The following is a 12,095-nucleotide window of genomic DNA, read 5'->3' as shown; positions in this document are numbered from 1 at the left end:
TTATGAATGATTTAATTTGAAATACCTTAAGAATTTCAGGGAACTGGGATTTTTCCTCCAATAATTGCGATCACTCAAAAGTCAAAGACATTCATTAATACTCAACAGCAGATACTACTACAATGAAATTAAATTCACTCAAAATTTGATAAATGCATATTCCATGTAAGACATTGTTCTAGGTGTAGAAGATATAAAGATAAAAATGAAATCATTCCCACTCTCCAGGAACTTATATTTTATTGAGAGGGGGAGAGATATAATGTGAACAAACAAGAGTAAATAAAAAGATTAAAATGTTTTTGTTATTGTTTATTACTATGAGTTCATGTTAGGGAGTTTTCCCCTTGTTGACAAATATTGTACAAATTCTAGTCCTATAAGAGATTAAGTAATTCACATATGTGTTATAGGTGGGACTTGAATTTGGGCCTTCCTGATTCTAGGATCAGTCTCTACTATCCCAAAATGTCTCTTATAATGCAAATTAATTTCATCAGAGAAAGATCATTAATTGGGGGTGTTAGGAAAGGTTTAAGGAGGTAGTCCCTGAACTATATTTTGAAGGAAGTGGAAATCTCTGTTGCTGCAGAGTGTCAGGTTTAGAGTCAGGGAGATTCATCTTCTTGAGTTCAAATCTGGCCTCAGACATTAACTAGCTGTGTGACCCTGGGCAAGTCACTTAACTCTCTGCCTCAGTTTCTTTGTATATAAAATGAGCTGGAGAAAGACATGGTAAACTACTTCAACTTCTTTGCCAATGGGTCATGGAGATTCTTACATGACTAAAAATAACTGAGTAATGACAAAAATTCTAAGAGATAGAAGAGAGGTCAAGAGGGAGTATACTTCTAACATGAGTAACTTCTTATGCCAAGTCAAGATTTCACAGAAATGGGAGATTGAATGTCACATATAGGTATTAATAAGTAGGTCTGTTTGATTGGAACAGAGAATATATAAACATGAGGAGGATGAAATGACACTGGACAAGTTTATATGAGACAGATTGTGAAGATTTCAAAATTCCAGTCAGAAGATTTAATGTGTTTATCCTGGAAGCTACTAGGATTTCTTTAAATCTATGTACCTGGGGGAATAGTTGTGGAGTTGGCATGGTCAGATCAATGTTTGTGAAATGTCAGTTTTGCATCTGGATTAGAAAATGATGGGAAACAGGAGCATCAATTAGAAAGTTATTCTAAAAATCCAGATAAGAGGCTAGGAGAATCTGGTTGTGAGAAAGTGAGAATTAAGGCTCAAGAGGAGTCAATAGAGATGCCAACTTTTCAGAGACCAGGACCTTGAAACTGAATTACAGATGCAAAATTCTTTTTTATCATATTATTGCTTTCTGTGATATTTTGGGAGCAATCTGTGTTGGGTTAAATTATTCTGATTTTCTGGTTAAGGAAAAAGTAATGCAGTTGGATTTACTGTTTTTAATTCCCTCTTTCTTTAAAAAAACCCTTACCTTTCATCTTAGAATCAATGCTGTGTATTGGTTCCAAGGCAGAAGAGCAGTAAGGTTTAGGCAATGGGAGTTAAGGGACTTGCCCAGGGTCACACAGCTAGCAAGTTTCTGGGGTTGGATTTGAGTCCAAGAACTCTGCTTTCTATTCCTGGCTCTCAATTCACTGAGCCACTGGGTTGCCCCCTAGTTCTCTTTTTATGGTGTATATGGGAGTGAGGTGGCAATCAGGTGTTGGAGAAAGGGCTATGTGATTAGATAAGAATGTGATTGGAACCACCAATAGCCTGCTTTCTGATTGACTATGAGCCAGGATTATAGAATAGCTACATGACCTCTGTCCTGAATGTTCTGGTGAGGAGATCCCCAAAACTAACTTGAAGATATTTTAATAAATGATATTCAGACCTCAAGAATCTGAACAAATTAGGCTAGGTCTGGAGAACTTTAGTTCAACATTATTCTGGGATTATACATGTTTTCTTTTATATGGATTTTGAGTTAACCTTCCCTAACATCTGATTTTTTGAATTATTTTCTCTTTTCTCTGAAAAAGTATCAATTTATCAATTCCAAAGCATTTATTTAGTACCTACTATGTGCTAGGCACTAGATACAAATGTAAAACATAAACAATTTTTCTTCTCAAGGACCTTACATTCTACTGGAGAAGACAAGACATTCCTATATAAGTATCTATAAAATAAATTATGGATGGAAGATACTAACCAGCCAATGGAGGCTTCATGTGAAACGTAATTGAGTTGTGCAGTACTGAGTGTAAAGGATACTCTACAGAAGATAGGAACCACAACAGAGAGACAATGGCAGAATAAAGTGTATTAACAACTGGGGGTTAACTAAGACTCTGAACACAGGGACAAAGGAAGGTCAAGATTTAGAGTCCTTCAAGTTGGAAATTTAGTGATTTATGAAAAAACTTTTAGCAAGTAGGGAAAAGTCAAAGTCCTGAGCTGGAAAGAAAGCAAAGGTCTCCTGGTACACCAATGCATCAGCATAAAACAGGTCTGGATTCTTTGTAAGCACATTGCATGAACTTTCCTCTTAGAAAAAAGTTATTTCTTAAAAATGTGGTCTGGGTGCCCCGGGGTATTACTGAGAGAAAAGCTCATTTTTCCCCTTGTGGTTACTTTGTCCAGTTATTAAATCTAGAGAAATTGCATGGTGTTGATTTCTGTAAACAAAACAAAGCTTGTCTTCTGTGCCCAGCTAGTCCACCTATTGTCATTTTTCCTTTATTTTGGGTGCTCTGTCCGAGATGTTTTTAAGGTCTTCATAATAACATCTGGTTGTAAAGGGTCTGTCCCCTCTCAAGAATCCAGACTCTGTTTTGGGGGGCAGTTCAGAGGCTCAGTGTATTGAGAGCCAGATCTAGAGATAGGAGGTCCTGGGTTCAAATCAGCACTCAGACTCTTCCTAGACAAGGCACTTAACTTCCATTGCCTAGCCCTTCCCATTCTTCTGCTTGGTAACCAATATCCAATATTGATTCTAAGAGGGAAGATGAGGGTTTTTTTTTCCAAGACTGTTTTTTATTCCTTCAGATTCCAAATTGATGATATATGTTCAGGCACTGTACTTGGGAGACTTTGTACTTTGAGACCATTCTGTGAAAAAATTAGAGAGAAAATATGGACCAGTATCAAGTCTTATAGATCTTAGGGAATGGGAAATCAATGATAAATCAGCAATGCATGTAGAAAAAGAGAGGACATACTGGTAGGACTCAACAGTATCATGGAAGCCAAGAAAGAAGAATCCAAGAGGAGAGAGTGGTTAGTTAATAATGTAGCAAGTTGTGAAAAAGTCAAGGAAAGATGGTAGGGGAGAAGGACATTTTCTAATGTTTCTTAATGTACCCTGATTTACATTAGTGGAGACTGAAGAGTAATGCTTTGGCAATTGGTGGAAGTTTGAGAGAGGAGAAATTTGGTTTCCAGATTTTAGAGAGAAGACATCGAGTTCCATATTCTTTTCAAGTCTTTGAAAAGAAAAAAAAAAGAATCTGGAAAGAAACTGACATGTAACGGAGCAGCAGGTATCTCAATCAGCTTGCTTTCCCCAGCTTGCTATGGCAGAAACTTTGGGGAATTTGTCCTGGGTGAGATTTGATACTTTCTTTTGGTTAACTTGAGATAACTTATTCTCAATGGGATAGCTCATCTACTCCGTGTAAAAAAGGTTGGCTGGGTTTACTATGATACAGAAAATAGACAGTTCTGAAAACTCTAAATTATATAAAACAAACACATATAAAACACTACTTGCTTTCTGTTTTTTCTTCTTTTCTTTCTTCCTTTCTTTCTTTCCTTTTCCTCCTTCTCCCTTCCTCCGTTTCCCCTTCCTTCCTCCCTTCCTTCTTTCCTTCCTTCCTTCATAAGGTTTCTCCTCACTCCCAACACACTGACAGAGATAAGAAAAAATGAAAATAGTCATTTGGACTATTTGGACTATGATGGAGATGTTGTGGAAATATAGGAAATATAATGCACTGTTGCTAGAGCTGTGAATTAATATAACCATTTTGTAAAATAATTTAGAATTATTTAAGGAAGATGCCTAACATATCTATATTCTTTGATTCAGAGATTCCACTGGTAGGCCCATATGGAAAGGAGATTATTTAAAAAAAGAAAGAAAGAAAAGTCCAATATGTACTAAAATGGCTATAGAAACATTTTTGTGGTAGCAAAGAACTGGAAACAAAGTAGATGACTATCAATTAGAGCATAACTAAAAACATATATGGTTCATTGATGTAATGGAATATTACTGTGACCCAAGAAATGAAAAATATGATGAAATACAAAGAAGATTGCAAAGACTTATATCAGTTGATTCAAAGTAACAAAAACAGATACAAGAACATGATATACTCAGTAAGTACAAAAACATAACTGGAAAGGACGATCACAAAAACTGAAAAATGAAAATTGCAAAATTATAAAGAATAATCTTTATTCAAAAGAAGAGCTATGAAAAGATCTCTCTCCGTACTGCTTTGCAGAACTTGGAGTCCAGGCTACACTGGAATGGAACACTCCATGTGTCATCAGATTTTTTTAAAAATTGCAATTTAGGCAATCTAAAAATGAATCATATCAGTAATATTTTCTTATGTTAATAAACAAATATATGTGCACATACATATTTGTATGCATATATACCTATATCAAGAATGAATCAAGTTTTTGTAGAGGACATTGGAGCTCTTTGTGACACAATGTGAGGGCATCAATGAAGCGAATGATAAATGGTATCTGAAAAAAATTTGACACAATTCATGGGGAGGGGAAGCAGGGGACACTCAGAACTGTTTTAATACCCAAAACAAAATTACTAAAGGAACAAAAATGACTAGCTACTGCCTACTTTCATATCTATACAAAACTATGAGAATTATACATACAAAGAGAGAGCATCATTGTAATAGGACCATAATTAAATGTTTATAGAAATGATTTAGCTGACATTTCATTCCTCTACTGCATACCTACATAAGTTCTGCCTATTAGACAGCAGCTCCAGACTGGCACGATGTCTTATATTTAGAACTAGAGAAGTTTTTGTTGATCATCTATTGCAAATGTCTTATATTATAGAGGAGGAACGTGATGTCTAGAAATAAGTGGTTGACCCAAAGTCAAAGTGTTTATTAGATCAAGTCATTGATTTTGGCCAGAGTGGAGGGAGTTGGTAGATGGAAATGACATGGGCATTAAGAGCCTTTGTTTGGTTGTCTCCCCTTTAAATATTGACCAAGGGTATCTAATGACTTAGAATAAGAACCAGAAAAATTGGACTCTTTCTAACTGGATCAGTGCATTTGCTTTTGTCCCTTAATTTGGATAAGTACAAAATATCTATCTGTCTATAATGTGAATGTAATTAAGAAGAATAGTGATTTAAGCAAATAAACACAAGGAGAAAAAAATCAAAAACTTTCAAGGACTATCATTGTATTTAGAATTGTATGTTTGTATTTCTATCCTTGAATTCGAACCCCTGACAATGAACCTAACCCTCACCCTCTCACTCACACCATTAAATTTTTATTTTTATTTTTTTATAAACCCTTACCCAAAGTAAGAATGGTAAGGATTAGACATTTGCAGTTAAGTGTCTTGCACGGTTTGCATACCTAGGAAATATCTGAGGTCACATTTGAACCCAGGACCTCTCATCTCTAGGACTGGTTCTCAATCCACCTAGCCAAATAGCTGTCCCACCCCACCCCCAATTCACATCATTTAAAGAAAAAGAAATACATTTTCTCACAAAATTTCTTCCTGATCTGGTGAGTGGAAGAGGTGTAAATGATTGTTGACACAAGCTGGTTGGGGTCACTGTATTTGTTTAAATTAAGAGTAAAGTGCTTAACTGCTTTTGTTCTTCAGGAATGTGTTTTTGTGTAAGTGATGGAGGGAAGGGGGAGAGGTCTATTCCCATATCTTAGTTTCCTTGATGAGGTGGGCAGAAGACTGGATTTGTAATCAGGAGAGAAATGATGGGGATTTGAAGCCAGTACTGACATTTACTAACTGTGGGAGCCTGGACTAGTCACTTAGCTTTTTTGAATCTCTGTCCCATCATGTATACAATGTGGCTAAAAACACCTGTAATTCCCATATCAAAGGCAATCTGTGTAAATTCCTTTCTAAGCTTTACAGCCCCTGGAGGTCATTTATTTTTATCATACATACACAGTTTGCCTGAATAATTACTAACCCCTTGCCTCTTGCCTCTGGAAAACCTTTAGCAGTAAAAGATTAGATAATAGCTGAGGGGGGGGGGAGGACATTTATTATCTTATAGCATCTGCCATCAGAAAACAGATTCAAATCCTACTTTTTCTGCTCACTAGCAATATGACATTGGGCAAGTCATTTAAACACCTCTAGAACTTGGTCTTGTCCTCTGCAAAATGAGCTTTTCAAATCCCTGTAGTACTTACTTCACAGGGGAGCTGAGTGGTACAGTGGGTAGAGTGCCAAACTCTTCCTGAGTCTGGATCTGACCTCAGATGCTTTCTAGCTGTGTGGCCCTGGCCAATGCATGTAACCCTTTTGCCTCAGTTCCTCATCTGTAAAATGAACTGGAGCAGGAAATGGCAAACTATACCAGGATCTTTGCCAAGAAAAACATAAAGAGGGTCATAAAAAATCAGACACAACTCAACATCAACAAGCCTCCTTCACATGGTTATTTGTGAGCATGAAATGAAATCATTCATATAAATTACTTTTGAAATAAAGTGATTTCATTCTTTCCTAATGTACTCTGTCAAGACTTTCCTGAATGGGTTTTGAAATGGAACTGTAAAATGGAGTGACTGCTGAAATGCATCAGTTGCAGGATCGGATCATGGGATAAAAGATTATAGATTTATTACTGGAAGGGATGCAAAGATCATGGGAGGAAATTGAGTGCTAGTGATGTGAAGTGACTAGCCCAGGGTCACCCAACTAGTCCATGTCAGAAGCAGGACCGAGAGTCTAACACAAAATCCATTATAAAATACATTTTCCTGGACCTTCAGGGATAGATCTAGTTTTCAGTCTCCAAGATAAAGTTGGGAATCCAGTAGAGGCTCAATTAATAATGCATTAATCGGCATTTTTTACATGCTTAGTATGTAGGAGGTACTGCTATAAACTCTGGGTATATAAGGAAAGGAAAAAGATAATCTCTTCTCTCAGGGAGCTCACACTCTAAAGGAGACCACATGCAAACAACAAGGTACAAACAAGATACATGCAGGATAAATTGGAAATAATCAACAAAGGGAAAGAGCTTGCATTCAGGAGGACTAGGAAAAGTTTCTACAGAAGGGGGAAATTTAGTGGAACTTGAAGCCAAGGAAATCAGGAAGTGAAGCTGAAGAGGTGAGAATTCCAGGCATAGGAGAGAGTTTATGAAAATTCACAGGGTGGCATGCGGGAGTGATTTATTCATTCTTTTGAAGCTCGTTATGAATAGAAATTGTGTTTGATAACTTTTTTATGGTGATTGTTATGCAAATATTGTTTGCTATGTTCTGTAGTCCTTACAGGGAACACCAGAAATCTGGTGGCTGACTGTCTTTGCTATCACATGCTACTAGTCCAGTGTTTATCATTTAATTGAATTGACCTCAATTGAATTGGAAAAAAAAAATGGAGTTTTTGCTTTTCCTGGTTCTATCAGCTCTCTTTATAGAGTTCAAAACAGCAAGTAGAGGTAAGTTTCTGTCTTTTTATTGATTTTTTAAAAAGATATTTTATTTTCCCAATTACATGTAATAACCATTTTCTACATACATTTCCTGAAATTGTAAGATAGAGATTGTTTCCCTCCTTCCCTTCCTACCCTCTCCCAGAGGTGGTAAACAATTTGATCTGGGTGTCACATGTATAATCATGCAAAATATGGTCCCATAGTGGTCATTGTTGTAAGAGAAAATTCACATAAAACCCAAATTCCCAAATAAAAACATAAATAAACTAATGTGAAAAATAGTATGCTTTGATTTGTATTCGGACTCCAACAGTTCTTTCTCAGGAGATGGATAGCAGTCTTTGTCCTAAGACCCTAACCATTGTCCAGGATCATTGGATTGCTGAGAGAAGCTAAGTCTTTCACAGTTAATCATTCTACGCTATTGTTATAATTATGTACCATGTTCTCTTGGTTCTGCCTATTTTTTCTGAAATCATCCTGCTCATTATCTCATAGCACAATAGTATTCTATCACCATCATACATCATAATTTGTTCAGCCACTCCCCAATTTATTTTCCAATCTTTTGCCACAATAAAAAAAAAAAGCGGCTCTATTTTTGTACAGGTAGGTCTTTTTCCCTTTATTATGATCAGTGGGATACAGAAGAACTGTAAGGGTTAGGTAATGAGGATTTAGTGACTTGCCCAGGGTCACACAACTAGGAAGTGCTGAGGCCAGATTTGAACCTAGGACCTCCTATCCCTAGGATTGGTTTTCATACCACTGAGTCGCCTAGCTGCTCTTTATTATCCCTTTTTTAAACAGTAGAGGTCCCTGAGGCAGACAGGTTAAAAGACTTGTTCAATGTCACACAGCTAGTGAATGTCTTAGTTCAGATTTTTATGTAAGTCTTGCTAATTCCAGGTCTAGCTCACTATCCTCTGCCACCTAATTGCTTCTGTGGCTTAGGGCACTTAAATATGTTTTTCAAGACCACACAGACAGTAGGTATCAGAGGATAGATTTTGATCTAGAAACTCTTACTCTAGAGTCTATAATTATTGTTCCTTATACTGTAACAGGCAATCCAAATGATTTCCAGCAAACTTCTGCATTCTTTAACAGCTCTATCAGATTCTAGCATTTTAATGTCTGATACATTAGTTAGGAATTAATATTTATATTATATATAATAATAATAATTAAATAAGTTCGGAATTAAAATTCTAGCATGAAACATTTTTCAAGTAATTCATAGGGGTGTTGTTTGACAATGGGGTGGTAGGTGATACAGAGGATACAGTGCTGAGCCTGGAGTCAGAAAGACTCATCCTTCTGAGTTCACATCTGGTCACAGATACTATCTGTGTGACCTTGGGCAAATTACTTAACCCTGACTGCCTCAGCTTCCTCGTCTGTAAAATGACCCAGAGAAGGAAATGACAAACCACTCTAGTATCTTAGTCAACAAAACCCCAAATGAGGTCATGAAGAGTCCGATACAGTGACAATGGAAGTGTGGAGAGTCTTTCCGGTTTTGTTCTGTTTTTTTTTTTTTTTGGATTCACTTTAGTCTAATCTGTCTTCTTCATTTGCAGGTAGAAACTATGCAGCAATGGAAAATGAGGCTTTCATTGTGGAGTGTCCCAGACGACAAAGGTCACCTGAGTTCCAGGTTTATTGGACTCGCTTTGAATCTAATGAAAACATTACTACTAGTAAAGACAATCGGGTATATTCCTCTGGGGACAAACTCAAATTTCTACCGACTTCAGTGAATGACTCTGGAATATATAATTGCACTATAAAAAGGTATGTAGTCCTGGGGGAAATAATAAGATAAAAATTCTTCAGGCAGTCAACCTATGAATGCCATTTTGATCTTGGTCTTGGCAAGATTCTCTCTGATGAGAGATGGGAGAAATAATTGATAAAGATCCCTCCATGAAGCCAGGAAGACTTGCGTTCACATCCCACATCTGACATAAACTGTCTATGGTTTTCTGGGCAAATCAACTGTCTCAGTGCTTGAGACAACTCTGAGAATGACAGTTTCAGAGAAGGCAATAATTGCCACTGGAACAGGAACTTTCCTCATCTAGTAACTGGCTACTCTCATGAGATTACGGCAATTTCTAATCCCAGCATTTTCTCATTCCTCTTTTAGGTATTTCTTTAAGGGGTTCCTTCTTTGCTGCATCCTTTAAACTGTCTTCTGAACCTAAAATTATTGTAAAATTAAATCATTGCCAATAGCTATGCCAGTAAATATTTTTGCCTGAATGTGAATGTTAAATATGAAGCTGGACAGGAAAAGCATCTGGCTTTACCAATGACTGAAATGACTTAGAGAAAGCTTGGCTTTGAGTTCATGGAAAAAATAAGAAGCAAAAAATAAGAAAGTGCAAGGGACAAAAAGAGTAGACTTGAAACAGGTAAAACAAGGAGTACTTGGAATAAACAAATGGGTACTTTAGAACTGATTAAATTCCATAAGGTAATATTTCACTGTATTTTCCATTTTGAATATCTTTGCCATATTTGAGAAATATAAATTGGATAGAATATAATCTTTGACTAATAAAAGAATTTCCATTTTCCCCCCAGTCATGAAGGTTCTCTGGTCCTTAGTTTTGTCTGATCTTAACGTTTTCATACGTTATAGCAGTCTATGATTCCAAATATAATCATTAAAAAGGAAACTACAAACCAGTAAAGCAAGAGACCAAATTTGGAGGAAAAACAAAAAAGAAGCAGGTATATTTAAGATGATTTGTCATGGTCATTTTCAGTTGTGACCAACTCTTTGCGTCCCCATTTGGGGTTTTGTTGGCCAAGATACTGACATGGTTTGCCATTTTCTTCTCCAGCTCATTTTACAGATGAGAAAACTGAAGCAGATAGCATTAAGCAACAAGTTCACACAGTTAGTAAGAGTCTGAGGTCAGATTCAAATTCAGGAAGATGAATCTGCCAGACTTCAGGTCTGTCTGGTAGCCTCTCTAACTGAATAAAAGGATTACTTATTCTTTAAATATTTAGAAGAATTTGCTTTGCTAATTTACTGAAGCGTACTGACCAAAATGTGGCAGATCATTAATGGTCTCAGATTTTGAGATTTGTCTGTTTTATTTTGTTGGTCTGGTAACTTTCTAGATTTTATTAACATAAAGTTAGGCTAGTAATTCCTGATTGAGTTATTAATTTATTTTATGTTAGTTACAAGATCTAATTTCAAGATTTGGTTATTTGATTTTTCTTTTTCCCTTTGAAAAATCAAATTTCCAATTTTTTTTCATAGAGCTTCCACACAAATTGCCCTTAGTTTTATTAGTTTTATTTATCAATAATTCAATTATTCTGTAATTTTCTGTTCAATTAATATCTGTTCTGATCTTGTTGTTCCCCTCCTTTCTTACTTTCATTTGGGCATTTACTTCATTATCGAATTTAATAGACTGGACATATTGAGGTATTTACTCTTACAAATTTCCCTCTACATAGGCTGATTTTCCTACTCACTTTGGGCTATTGCAAACACTTCCTAAATTTGCCAATATTTTTTCTTGACTTCCAAAGTTTTCTCTCTCCAATTCACCCTCAAGATAACTGCCGAATCAATATTCCTAAAGCATAGACCTGACCTTATCACTTCTCTGATCACGAAACTTTCTTCAGTAGATGCCTATTACCCCCAGCAATGTGTTTATCATTCAATAGTCAACCAGAGGACATAGTTAGCCAAGGCACTTATTGGTGTAACATGGTTAAATTTACAATAGAATGTTTACTCCAACAAACAAAATCCATGCTCTCCATCAGGTGTATATGACATCAATGGGGGGATTGAATAAGTCTAGAGAATACAATATAAGCAGAATACAAGCATGTGGAGGGGCAACTTGTATCTCTTGTATCTCTGGGCCATTGGTTTCTTCTCATGCTATTCTCAAGCTGTTCCTCAGTGTCTCTTGGATTAGTCAGTCTTTTGGATTCTTTGGTCCTTTTCCTCACTGTCCATAGCAGCACTAATGGACTTGTTTGGTGTAGTTCCCACCAGAATGCATCATTTGGGTAAGATGGGGCTTGTGATTGCACTGCTTAATCATAGTTTCCATTGTCATTACCCTCAGGTTCAACTGGGATTCTGGTCTTTGGTTCTTCAGTGTACATTATGTGGCATAAATGAGACTTTTAATCAAGATAGATTATGAACAATAAGCCAATAAACTGTTAGAATTATTGGACAAATTAACTGAATTGTGGAAAGAGGAGGAACCTTTAACCGAGGACCAACAGGAGCATCCCCAGGTTGATTCCCTCAGAATCTGAGCTCTGATACTTTCCATCCCTGAAAATCAGGATCCAGATACTCCTCCCCTACTCTTGAGGAAGCATGATT

The 12,095-nt window shown here is 36.4% G+C and overlaps 1 protein-coding gene across 1 annotated transcript in view; it reads left to right on the top strand.

Moving 5' to 3' along the window:
* Positions 1-12,095, top strand: part of IL1RL1 (interleukin 1 receptor like 1) — a 39,142-nt gene that overhangs the window by 4,923 nt on the left and 22,124 nt on the right. Inside the window, exons 2-3 of the mRNA XM_056806987.1 lie at positions 7,536-7,711; positions 9,292-9,505. Of these exons, the coding sequence (XP_056662965.1) occupies positions 7,648-7,711; positions 9,292-9,505 (278 nt within the window). The 5' untranslated portion in view covers positions 7,536-7,647. The remainder of the gene's footprint in view (positions 1-7,535; positions 7,712-9,291; positions 9,506-12,095) is intronic.

The sequence above is a fragment of the Monodelphis domestica genome, chromosome 8 (genome assembly GCF_027887165.1).
Source record: "Monodelphis domestica isolate mMonDom1 chromosome 8, mMonDom1.pri, whole genome shotgun sequence".
In the NCBI taxonomy this organism is placed as follows: domain Eukaryota; kingdom Metazoa; phylum Chordata; class Mammalia; order Didelphimorphia; family Didelphidae; genus Monodelphis; species Monodelphis domestica.
Note: the sequence above shows the minus strand (reverse complement) of the source record. Positions and strands in the feature narration are given on the sequence as shown.